At 52.4% G+C, this 12,224-nt stretch overlaps 1 protein-coding gene across 1 annotated transcript in view; it reads left to right on the top strand.

Annotated features, from left to right (window-relative positions):
* Positions 1-12,224, top strand: part of FGD1 (FYVE, RhoGEF and PH domain containing 1) — a gene marked incomplete at its 5' end in the record, with an annotated part of 35,619 nt that overhangs the window by 4,856 nt on the left and 18,539 nt on the right. The window contains 2 exons of the mRNA XM_082681642.1: positions 11,484-11,657; positions 11,962-12,139. Coding sequence (XP_082537768.1) covers positions 11,484-11,657; positions 11,962-12,139 — 352 coding nt within the window. The remainder of the gene's footprint in view (positions 1-11,483; positions 11,658-11,961; positions 12,140-12,224) is intronic.

Here is a 12,224-nt window from a genome sequence, read left to right as displayed (position 1 = left end):
CTCAGTTGCTCTGCGGCATGTGGGATCTTCCTGGACCAGGGCTCGAACCCGTGTCCCCTGCATTGGCAGGTGGATTCTTAACCACTGCACCACCAGGGAAGCCCCAGTCCCATCCTTGAAGACATAGATAGTGAGGTCAGATAGTGAGGTCAGCAGAGTCACCCAAACTTTGCCTTAGAAATGTCATTTGGGGGTGGGGTGGGGGGAGGAGCAGTTTTTAAAGTATATTTGCATAAAGCTGAGACCCATTTCACATATACCCAGGGTAGTGGCTGCTGCAAAGAACGGAGGGAGTACTGAAAAGCAAATCAAACATTGGTGAAGTAAATTCCTGTGGCTCCTTCCATGTTTTCCCTGTTGAGGGCATCCTGAGAGACCATAGAGGGAGGTTGCTCATGGAAAGGAGAAGAGGGGACTCTTGACAGGAGGGAGTGGTGGGCTCTGCTGGTGATTTTTGGAGAGCAGCAGTTTGAGATTCCAGGGGAGTGTCTGGGAAAAGACCCTGATTTGGTTTCTAGTCAGCTGGGGCCTCCCAAACAAACACAGCAAAGTGTAAAGACTGGGTAGCTGCAAAAAGGACTTCTCCAGACAGGACTAAAAGAATTGAAGTTTCCAGCTGCAGATGGTTGGCACCCCCATTCCTCGGCCCTTTCACGTGCCTCTGCCCCTAGGGGACAGCCTGGCTGGGGCTACTTGCTCCTTCAAGGGTGAGCGGCAGCTACCAGTGCTCCAGACAGATGCCAGCCATGGTATTCTGGGGACCAGTTAGCTAAATGCCTTAGGCAGATGTGGAGCTGGCCAGATGCTGGCTGGGTGGGGCTAGGACCTGTCTGGAATGAGGACAGGAAGTGCACTCTGCCGTTGCCCAGCCCAGAAGTGTTAAGTGCCCTCATCTGGAGAGAGCAGACATCCTTGGAGCAGTGAGTCCAGCCTCTCCAGGCTCCAGTACCCAGTTCCTTCGACCTGGAAGGCATCACACCTCCAAAAGGTACCTCAAAACACAGAGGGCTGGAGACAAGGATGAGGGCAATAGCAGAAGGCACCTCTGCACTCCTGACTCTGCCCTTGGTTCACTGTGCCCTCAGGCTTCCCTTCCCACCTCAAGGCCTTCGTTTCCCCATTTGTAACATCAAGGACCTGTTCATCGCATTTGTCTGGCATATAGTAGGGCATCCTTAAGTACTTGGTGAGCAGATAAGGGAGAGTGCAAGAGGGGAAGAAGGAGGACATTTCTTCATTTAACAAATGTTTATTGAGTACCTACTTTGTGCTTGGCCCTGTGTGAATTGCTGGGTGGGCAACAAAAGGCAGGCTCAGTCCCTGTCCTCCTGGAGCTCCTTTCTAGCAGGGAAGACATACATGACAGGTAATTCCAAGCACAGATGCTGAAGGAACAGATGAGGAGGGGGCAGGCAGGGAAAAGAGGACACTTGAGCTGAGATCCCATGGATAAATAGTCCAGAGGTAAGGAAAAGCAGAAAAGCTGTTCAGGCCCACGAGAATGACATGTGCCAAAGCCCCAGGCAGAGGAGAGCACTTTCGAGGAACAGACAAGAGGCCTTTGTGACTGGAGGGTGGGGGTGGGGGTGGGTGTGGGGAAGTGTTTTCAGGCTGGGCCTTACTTGTCCCTAAGCTCAGGAGTTTGGAGTTTACCCCCGAGGCAAGGGGAGCCCTTCACCGGGCTACAGAAATTGAAGGGGATTGTATTTTCATAACCTGGTTGTGGTGTGGAGAATACCTTGTAGAGGGCCCTGAGGATGGGAGGAAGACCCGTTAGGAGGCTGGAGTGGGAAAAATAGTCTATGGATTCCTGCCCTCCTAAGAATTTGAGTCTGTAGGACTTGGGGTCTGGCTGGATGTGTGAGTTAAGGGAGCAGGGGGAGTCGTGGAGAAAGCCCAGCCTCTGGCTTAGGGAACTGGGTGGCTGGAGGTGCCATTCCTGGGGTGGGGAAACAGGAGGAAGAGCCACTAGGGGCTGGGATAGAGCTGGGTTTTAAGATGCACTGAGTCTGAGGAGCTTGAAAAAGGGTCAGTGCCCAGTAGGCGTCAATTGTGTCCATCTGGGCCCCAGACTAAGGACAGGAGGGTGAGGGGCACAGGTGTGTGGCTGAGGCCCAGAGAGGGAACTGAAGGCTTTTCCCGTTGCTGGAGGCTTTCAGCGCTCCGCAGCACCTCCCCGTGGCCTGTGCAGAGAAGGGGTTAAGTCAGGGAGGGAAGGCGCCTGTAGAAAGCGGGAAAGGCAGGACTGGCAGCGCTGGCCCCAAGGAGCTGAAGCTGGCATAGAAGCCCTTCTGCCTGGGCCTGCTAGGCCCTCGCCGCCGCCCACGCCACTGCCTTCAACTTCACCTTCACCTTCTCTGCCCCCCTCTCCAGCTTCTTCCCTGCTCCCCAGGCGGGGCCTCCCAGCCTAATGCGTTCCAGGTGTAGCTGCGGCCCCCTCCCCCACCCGGGGCGCAGGGGAGGGGGCAGGGAAGGTGCTGGGCTCTTTCATTCTGCATCTCTTAGGGGCTCCAAGTCTCCAGATCTCCCTGACAGCTTCTGTCTCTGGAGAATTCCTTCAGGGATCTCTGTTTGGGCCCCATGTCCCTGTCAGGGGCAGGCAGTGGTGAGAGCCCCCCAGACCCAGCTCTGCCACTTTCTAGTTTCATGTGATCCTGAGCGAATCACCTCACCCCTCTGAGCGTCGGTTTTCTCATCTACAAAATGGGGTTAGCATCCCCACCTCCTAGGGTTGTTAGGATTAAATGCCACAGGTAGAGCAGAGCACTGGGCATGGCACATTGTAGCCATGTTCAACAAGTGGCCCTGGTCTGCTCTTTTTGTCCCCTTGCCTCTTTGGGCCTGCATCCCTCACTGTCTCTGTCTCCCTTCTGACTCGCCCCCGCCCATTTTTTCCTGTCTCCCTCTCTAGCTGTCCGATTTTCTGGGTCTCTGTAGTTTTCCTGTCTTCTTCCTCCTTGTTTTTGTCTCAGTCTCTCTCGGTCCTTTTCCGTCATGATCTTTCTGTGTTGCCAACTCTCAGTTTTGACCAGGCCTCGGTGTGGGGGCAGGGGGAGGGGGGAGGGGTGGGTGTTGGGGGCTCTGGGGTCACACACAGCAGGGGTCAGAGGGGCCATCCCCTAGCGGCTTTGTCCTCAGGAGGAGGGAAATCACAGCCAGCGTGGCAGCCCCAGCACTGGGTAATTACTGCCCCCAGTGCTCCCAGCTGCAGCTCCACTCCCTTCCCTTCCTGTCCTCTGAAGTCCCCAGCCCCTCCCTGGGGGTGGAGCTACCACCCCCAGCCTTCTCTGGCCTCAGGTCCAGAGATGCTGGGAGGAGGTGGCCAGGCTCTCAACAGCAATCAAGCAACTGGAAGAGAGATGGGCTGTCTGTGCTCCCATGTGGCTGTGTGTGTGTGTGTGTGTGTGTGTGTGTGTGTGTGTGTACGTGCGCATGCGTGCACATGTGCCTGGCTGCCTCGCTGTCTTTGTCCCCATGGGTCTGTTTTGTGTATATCTTAATGTTCTTGTTTCTGTATATCCATGTGTATGTTTGAGTGTGTGTCATTATATATCCATGTGTGTCTATGTGTGTCTTTGGGTCTGTATATGTTATGTGTTCCTGTGTTATGACACCTTGGCTCTAAGCCCCTGGGGCATTTCCAGATGTTTCTGCGTGTGTGTCTCTGTATGTAGACTCTGTGTGTGTGTGTGTGTGTGTGTTTCTGTGCCAGTGCCTGCCTCTGCATGGCCCCTATGGGTCTGTATCTTGGTGGTAGTGGTTGGTGGAGAAGGAGGGTGCCTGCCTGTCTTTTGGCTTTTTCTGCCCCTTCCTCCTGTTCTTACAAACCCAAGACCCTGGTCACTGTGCCCTTCAAACACACTCTTCACCTCCCCACCCCTAGTATCCACACCGTTGCTCACTTTTCTTCCCTTGCCTGCAGGACTGTGCCCAGTCTATCTACACCTGAAAAAACAACCTGGATGGCCAAACTCAAAAACCATTTCCTTTAGAAAGTTCTCTGACCTCCCCCCCCACCGCCCCCAATGTGATTTCTTTCGCAATTCAGCAAACATTGACTGAGGATGTGCTCTGTGACTCTGGACACAGACACACTTGGGATCCAGTCTCAGTTCAACCACTTCTAGCTGTGTATCCTCAGGCAAGTTATTTTGTTTCTCTGTGCCTCAGTTTCCTCATCTGTAAAATGGAGCTAATAGCATACAGGGTTGTTAGGAGGATGCCCTGCAGGAAAGCATCAACAAAATGCCTGGTGCAGAGTAGGAGCTCAACAAACAGTTGAATCCTCATACCTTATATCCTCCACAAAAAACTGAACACCTTGAGTTCCAGAGAGTTCTAAAAGTTCTTGCAGTCTCCTGCTTTTTTCACCAGGCATCCTGCACAAGGCAGAAGACCAGACAGAACGAAAGGCAGATTCCAGTTCACGGAACTGCTGACAAGTATTGCATGAGCCAGCTCCCTGAGAGTGCTCAGGCCCAGAAGAGACTGGGCCCTTCCAGGGGGTAGAGGAGGGACCCCAAAGCTGCTGCCCTAGGGCCAGAGCACATCAGATAGAGCAGGAGGTAAATGGCAGAGGTGGAAGGGACCTTAAGGACCATCTAACTCAGGTATTGCAAGTTGCAAACTGGTGGCCCACAAGTTTAATTTGACTCAAAAGTTTCATGTGGCCTACTCACTGTTTTTAAAATTAGGGGATTTCACATAAAAGCCTGGATTTCTGATTCTCTTGAAATATTGGAAGACCTGAAAATGCAGGGCCCCCATTACTGCAATTAGATAGATAGACAATTAGATAGAGGGGAGAAGCTGCCATCCCTACTTTAAGTGAGACATGCGCTCTCCAGTTTACCCCCGTCTTCACCATCCCCTATTGCATTATACTGTCTCATTTTACAAAAAGGTCCTCACTTTACACAAGGGTCCACACTTCACAAAAATGTTCTTCACTTTACATAGGAGCCTCATTTTACAAAAGAGTTCCTCCGTTTTACAGAACAGTCTTGTATTTTGTCAAAGGGTCCTTCATTTACAGACATCATCCATTTTACAAAAGGGTCTTTATAGAACTCTCCTCACTTTACAGAATGTCCCTCCACTTTGAAGAAAGCGCCTCCATATTGCAGAAACTTTCCCTTTGCAGAAGGAGCCTTCTTTTTATCCAAAAGACCTTCATTTTACAGAAAGTTTCTCCAGTTTTCAAGAGGGAACATTCTAGGAAGCTCCTTACTTGCCAGAATGGCTCCCACTTTCCAAAAATGCCTTCACTCTGCAAAAGGTGCCTCCATTTTTCTGCAGAGTCCTTATGTTCATAAGACCAGTCCACTTCAAGGAAGGGATCTTCAGGCTAGCCACAGGGTTCCTATAGACAGCTCCCCCTGCATTTCTCATTCTTGACAGAGCTTTGTGTTTAAATTTTCAGAAAGAACATCTGCCAGGCCAAGCAAGTTTGGCTGCAAAGGTGGAGCAGGGCAGCTGGGCTGGACCTCACATTCAAGGGGCAGGTGGGAAGAGGTGGGGCAGCTACTCCACCTTTATCCTCTGCTTTTTTCTCAAGCTAAGGGACTTCCCTTCCCCCCCCCAGCCCCCCCACGGAGCTGGCTGCCCAAAGGACACTTTCTTATTTGCTGTTCTTTCTTCTCCACTCCCTCTGCTCCTTTTCCCCACCCCACCCCACCCCCAGGAATTCAACTGTCCTAGGGGCCTACCTCTCAGCCTGGAGGCTGAGGGCTGCTGGGAGAACCGTGCACTGGGGGTCTGGAGGCCTGAGTGCTAGGGCTGGCTTCTGCCCACAATAGCATCTCACCAGTTCCTCACAATGAGAAGCACACACATATTCTCCCCATTTTGCAGATGGGGGAAATCGGGGTCCAGAGTTGTGAAGCGATTCCCCATGTCACCAGGGCGTTAGTGGCTGAGGTCCAGTCTGGGGTCCTATTAGCTGTCTTGAGATTAAGCCAAGGCTAAAGCTGGGAGAAGGGAGAGGGGGTGCTGCTGGCCAGGGATGGGGAGAGCTGGGAGCTGAAATTCTCGGAAAGAGGTAAGGGTCCAGTTCCAGTGGTAAAGTCATTGTCCTCAAACTCAGCTAGATGGTAGACCTACTCTGCCAGTAAGCTCAGAAGCACATGCTCAAGGGCACCTGCCAGGCAGGGGCATGAAGCTACCAGAAACAATTTTTGGAATGAGTTTGCTATTTCACTAACAGTAAGTTGTCATGGGAAAATTCCAAACTCTGTTATACTTCTTGACACTTATTTTGTGGTTTTGTTTGGTTTCTATATTTGAACTGAATTTGAATGGGGGATGGGATACCATTGTCTTTTCTCTGCCATTCCGCCTCTAGTAGGAATCCCGCCCTGATCTGAGAAGCTGCCAAGGAGAGTGGGGCTGGATTCTGTGTCCATCTCTGGCTGGGTTTGCACACGTTTCTCAGTGTGTTGATAGCTTTGTGTTGGGTTGCAGCCTGTGGTCTGTGGGTTTATGTATCTGTGTGCATAGTTTTGTGTCTTTGTGGATGTGCGGTTCTGTTGGCTTTCAAGTTCAAGCCACATTGCTCTGTGGGTGGGGGAGCACTATGCTCTTTCCCTTCTTTGTCTCATGGACTCCTCAAAACCAGGGAGCTGTGATTATTATCCTATTTTCCACACAAGGAAACTGAGGCTCAGATAGATGGAGAGGCTTGCCCAGGGTCACACAGCTAGTAAGTGAGGGTGTTGGGATTTAACTGAGGTCTGTGTTACTCCTGAGCCAGATGTTCCTAGTGAAGGCTTCACAACACCTTAACCCATGCAGTCTGGTCAGTGAATGTGATCATGCCACCCTTCTTTGGAATGGTCAAGTACCACAGGTTTTTAATTATTGACTTTGTTTTTTTAATAAATAAGACCAGATTCAAGGTGATCCCTGAAATAATGTCACTGTCATAAGCATTCAGGTGCCCATTGCAGGGAAATTGGGTAGAGCCCACAGCTTGCCTGGTGCCACCTCGGAGGCCTGGCTCCACCTCATTCACTAGAATCCCTTCTTGACTAGGGCTTCTGGAGTTCACCCCCAAAAAAGTACAGTTAGATTTGAATTTCAGATGTACAACAAAAAATTTTTAGTATAGCATAATACATTTTTAGTATGCATGAGGCATGCTTATACTAAGAAATTATTCATTGCTTATCTGAAAGTCAAACATAACTGAGCATCCTGTATTTTATCTGGCCATCCTGTCCCTGGCCTCTCCCTCCCCTGAGCTTCCCAGTCCCGACAGGCTGACCCCTTTGCACTTCCTGAGCCGCACTTAGCTTTTCCTGAATGAGAGTTTCTTGTCTTTGAGATTGGGAGCTCCCTCAGGGTCAGGATCAAGATTGCCCTTCGGCCTGCTGAGGAGCCTGTCAGAGGGCGCACCCCACGCCCACAGCAGAGCCAGGGCCACACCCAGGCATCCTGGGGTGCCCAGGGCGTGTTTCCCATCAGTGACAAGAGACGCCTGAGTATGGCTGTGTGTACACACCCTGTGCCAAGCGTGTTGCATGTGGATGTGTGAGCAGCTTTGTGGTTCTCACCAGGTCTTTGCGGTTTTCTCCACCCCCACCCCAGACCAGGGATCGAACCCGTGCCCCCTGCATTGGAAGCATTTGGTGGTGTGACTTTCGTGGCGGGGAGGGAGATGCCCTTTGTGGCCTCTGTTCTAATGCCAGTGGTCAAGGGGGCAGTGCTGGTGGAAGACCTTGTCAGGTGTGTGGGTGTGAGTGTCGATGTACGTTCATGTGTAAGAGAGAATGTTGTGGATTATCAACCATAAAAAATGGACTGGAGGACTTCCCTGGTGGTCCAGTGGTTAAGACTCCACACTTCCACTGCCAGGGGCGCAAGTTCCATCCCTGGTCGGGGAACTAAGATCCTACATGCGGAGCAGCTTGGCCAAAAAAATTAAATTAAATGTAAAAAAATGGACTGGAGAAAATCAATGCAGGACTTAAGGGGTGTGGGGATGGGATAGGGAAGTGGGAAGGGCTGTGATATCTAGGGGAGGGGAAGGACCTCCCTTCAGAGCTCCCTGAGGGCAGAGATAGGATTTTCAACTCCCCTAGCACAGAATCTACCAGGCTCAGAGCAGAGCTCAGAAGTATTGGGGCAACTAAACTAAGCTGAAGGAAGCCAGGGAGTTTAGCAGGGTCTTGAGGGGCCATAAAGAACCAGCTGGGAAGCTTCTATTTTCCCCATGGGCAATGGGGAGTCATGGAAGGTTCTTGCGCAGATAAGTGGCATGACCTGAGCTGGAGGTCCATCTAGCCACCCGAAGGGAGCAAGACCTGGGGCCAAGGGGGCCACTAAGGGGAAACATAGGAGGAAACAGGGAAATGTAGGCAGAGGGACAGGGAGGGGGAGCCCTGCAATAGGAGAGAGATGGATCTTGAATCTTCTTCCCTCAGTGGAGCCCTGCCTGGTTCTTGGCCAGGCCTAGGCTCCTGAACTGAAGCCCTGTTGTCATAATCTGTGGGCAGGCTTGGGGGTGTTGCTCTTACTAGCCGCACTAGCTCATGACTTTCGGAAGCACTGACGCGCACCTCTGCCCCTCTAGATTCCCCTCTTTCCGAGCTTCCTCTTGGAGAGCAGGGTTAAGAAATCCAGTCTCAGATCAGTCTGCTACAAGTCTGTCACTGACTTGCTGTGTGACCTCGGGCAAGTCACTGCCCCTCTCGCTGCCTTCATCTCTTCATTAGAAACTGGGCTGACAGTCCCTGCCCCTCTCACCTGGGAATCCAGGATGTCCCCGAATATTTGAATCCCATTCTGCATGGCTGCCTGCAAGGAGGCAGAGAGAAAGGAGGGGCAGGCCCATCTGTGCGCTCCCAGGTGAGGTGGGTGAGGAGGGAGCAGAGAGTGGGCCAGAGCAAGGCCACAGAGGGTGGCATGGTCACCCTATCCCTGGGACAAGCAGTGGAGAGAGGGAGAGGCCCCAACTAGGGGCCCCACTGCCCTGTACCGACTGGGTGGGAGGGCTTGCCCAGGGAGGCCTGCCTGCTTTGAGCTGTGGAGACAGGGCCAGGTGGGCGCCTCCAGGCCCAAGGAGGCAGACAAGGGGCACCTGGGACCCTGGCACCTATGTGTGTAACCCTGAGAGGGGTCTCTGCACGGTGGGGTGCCTGGCTTTGCTCTCTGGATCTCTGGTCCTTTCAGCTGCTCTCTGTGTCTCACTTTCTCTAGCCATATTGTCTCTCGAACTATGTCTCTGCCTGTGCCGCCCTCCAGGTGATTCATCCCCCTCAACCCCAAGCCCAGGGGGAGGACAGGGCAGGACCAGGCCAGGATGTGCTGAGCAGGGCAGGGTAAGCAGCCCAGCTGAGCTGAGAGGAGCACCTTCTCCCTCCCAGCCAGGGCCCTGCCTGCTCAGGTGGGAAAGGAAGTAAGGAAACTGCACCCAAAGCCAGGTACAGAGTGAGGGTGGGGGCCTCAGCCTGTGGCCTGGGGCACCTTGTTCCTTCAGGGCTAGGAGGGGACCATGGCCTGAGGCCCCTGGGGCCTTTGCGACTGGATTGTGGCCTGGATGGAGTCAGAGACCCTGGGAAGCTGCTGGAACCCTGTGGGTTGGGCTACTCCCTTCCCTCCAGGACTGGGAGAGCTAAAATTCCCCGCTGTTCTTTCTGCCTGTGACCCGGTAGGGTATCTTTGTGTTGTAGCTGTATGTTTTTGCAACAGAGGCCGCATGTGAAACCATGACTATTTAGACCACAAGGCAAGTGTCATGTGGGTGTGTATACCTGAGCCCCTAAGACCCAGGGACTCCATGGACATGTTTGTTTCATGAGTATGACATAGTAAATTATGCCATGTGTCTGTGATTGTGTGTCTGTGTTTCTGGGTACATGCTGGCATGTGACTTTGTGCTGTTTTGCCACTGTGCAAGGTTGTGTCTGACACGGTATAATGACCCTGTGTGGCTATAGTCTTGTCAATGTGTGAACCGTTTGCAGGTGTGTGAACCTGCAACACCATATCCTGTTTATGACACCCTGTGGCCCTGCAATTGTGAGGTACAGGATAAATGGCACTGTATATCTTTGTGACTCGGTGGAACCATATTTGAAGAGTATGTAAGTGGGTATATGATGGTAAGTGGTTGGGTGATTGTTGTATGAGGCTGTGTGTGAAATTGTAGATTTGTCACTGTGTGACTTGCATCTTTGTGACTGTGCATGGCCACGTTTGCTGGTGCATGTGATACCATGAGGCTGTGTGATAATATGTGAAGTTGTGACTGTGGGTCTTTGTGACTATGTGTGACCAGGCTTTCAGAAGCATGATTGCACATGATTGGATGTTTGAACTTGTGCGGCCCCAAAGTTAAGTGAAACAGTGTAAATAACCCCATGTGTCTCTGTGACTGGGTGGGCCCACTTGTGACTGGTCATGTATGAGACTGTGTGACACAGGTTAACAGACTCTCTGTGGCTGTGAGAGGCCACGTGGCTGTGGCACAGCAAAACTGGCACCATATGTGGTTGGGAGCTCTGGGGGCTCTTGGCTGCCACTCACCCTCTCGTCCTCACACCTGTTTGCCTGCATCCTTCCCTACAACAGCTTTTCATGGTTCCCTTCTGCCCACAGGGTAGTCACCCAGCTTCTCAGACTGCCATGCAGGGCTTGCCCTCTCTACTCTACTCTTTCCCCTCCCCTTCTTCTCTATCATCTGAGACCCACCACAGCTCCCTGCCCATCCAGGCCACACTCCTTCCCTTAGGACATGCCATCCCTTGGTGCGGGGGGGGGGGGGGGTTGTTCCTCACACCTCCCAGATTGAATCTTCTCTCCCCAGTGTGACCATCATCTCCCCCAGGCCCAAAGACAAAGGTAGGTAGGGAGCCCACAGTGAAAGAAGAGGGACAGTGCAAAAAGGCCTCCCTTTTCTGAATTTTTTTGCCTGTTTAAAGCTGTTCCTATGACCTGAACTCTGGGTGCTGGCTGTGTGTTTGTGTGTGTAGGTGTGGAAATAGAGGATAGTACAGATTAGTGAGAAGCTGGCATTTTAAGAAGCAAAACTTTTGTTCATGAAATATAATTTCATCATTTTTAGCTATATAAAACCATAGAAAAGGAAGTCCAGATATCCTCAGGACCTTAAGAAAAAAGGTGAAGAATGGTTTAGGCTCAGCATCTCACTGTGGCTAAATAAACAAGAGTGCAAGCATGTACACAAACCATAGGCTGCTCGTGCTCACCCCCAGCCTGGTTAAACTCCCTAATAATAATGCCTGCTGACATACAAGAAATCAATGTACTAATCACAAAGAACTCTTGTCTGTTACTGAAAACAGCCAGCCACAACCCTGGGCCTGGCTCCCCGTCTGACGGCTGAGGTAAAGCTTCCCAGAAAGGCAGTGTGGCCAGGAAAGGGGCTCAGGAAAACCCGATATCACAGGTACCTGCTAAGACATACAGCTTCCCAGTTGGGGTAATCAGTTGCTTCACACCCAGTTTCTCCCTTTCTGCAGGGCTGCACCAGGGAAACCGTATCCTGGTTAAAAGTTTGTCCCTTGACCCTGGCCAGAGCCTTGAGCCTCATCCAGAAGGTCCCCAGCGACTTCGCTCAGACCCAGGTCCCCCCACTGAAACCCCCAGCCAGCGTCCTTCACCACTGAAGCGGGCACCGGGCCCAAAGCCACAGGGTAAGTGGGTCCAGAGAGGGGCAGAAGAATGGCCCATGAGAGGGGACACAGGAGGGGAAAGGTTGGCCAGTGGGAGAGGAGAAGGCTTGTTAGAAGGACAGGAAGCACTGTGGTCTAGGGGCAAAGGGCTGAGACCTGGGGCTAACATGTGCATACTGGCATCTCACCTCAGGCCTGCTCTGTGCCTACCTCAGGCAAAGGTACAGACTGGGGGTTTGTGGAGGGGCCTGTGGTCTGGCTATGACAGCCAACTCCAAACTCAGCCCATTGGGATCTCCCCTCTTTTTCCCATCCATCTCTCTAGTCCCCCCAAAGCCCAGCTACCTGCAGATGCCCCGGATGCCCCCACCACCTGAGCCCATCCCACCCCCGCCATCACGCCCACTGCCTGCAGACCCTCGAGTAGCCAAAGGCCTGGCCTCCAGGGCAGAGGCCAGCCTCAGTTCTGCAGCAGTATCCTCACTGATTGAGAAATTTGAAAGGTGAGTCTGGTCCCCAGGGGACCCTGTGGGGGTAGGGTGGGCCTGGGATAGAAAGGACAGTTGTAAGACAGGCCTCTCAGTCAAG

The sequence above is a fragment of the Grampus griseus genome (assembly GCF_964374135.1).
Source record: "Grampus griseus genome assembly, chromosome: X".
NCBI lineage: Eukaryota > Metazoa > Chordata > Mammalia > Artiodactyla > Delphinidae > Grampus > Grampus griseus.
The sequence above is the reverse complement of the archived record's forward strand: the minus strand, read 5'-3'. Positions and strand labels throughout refer to the sequence as shown.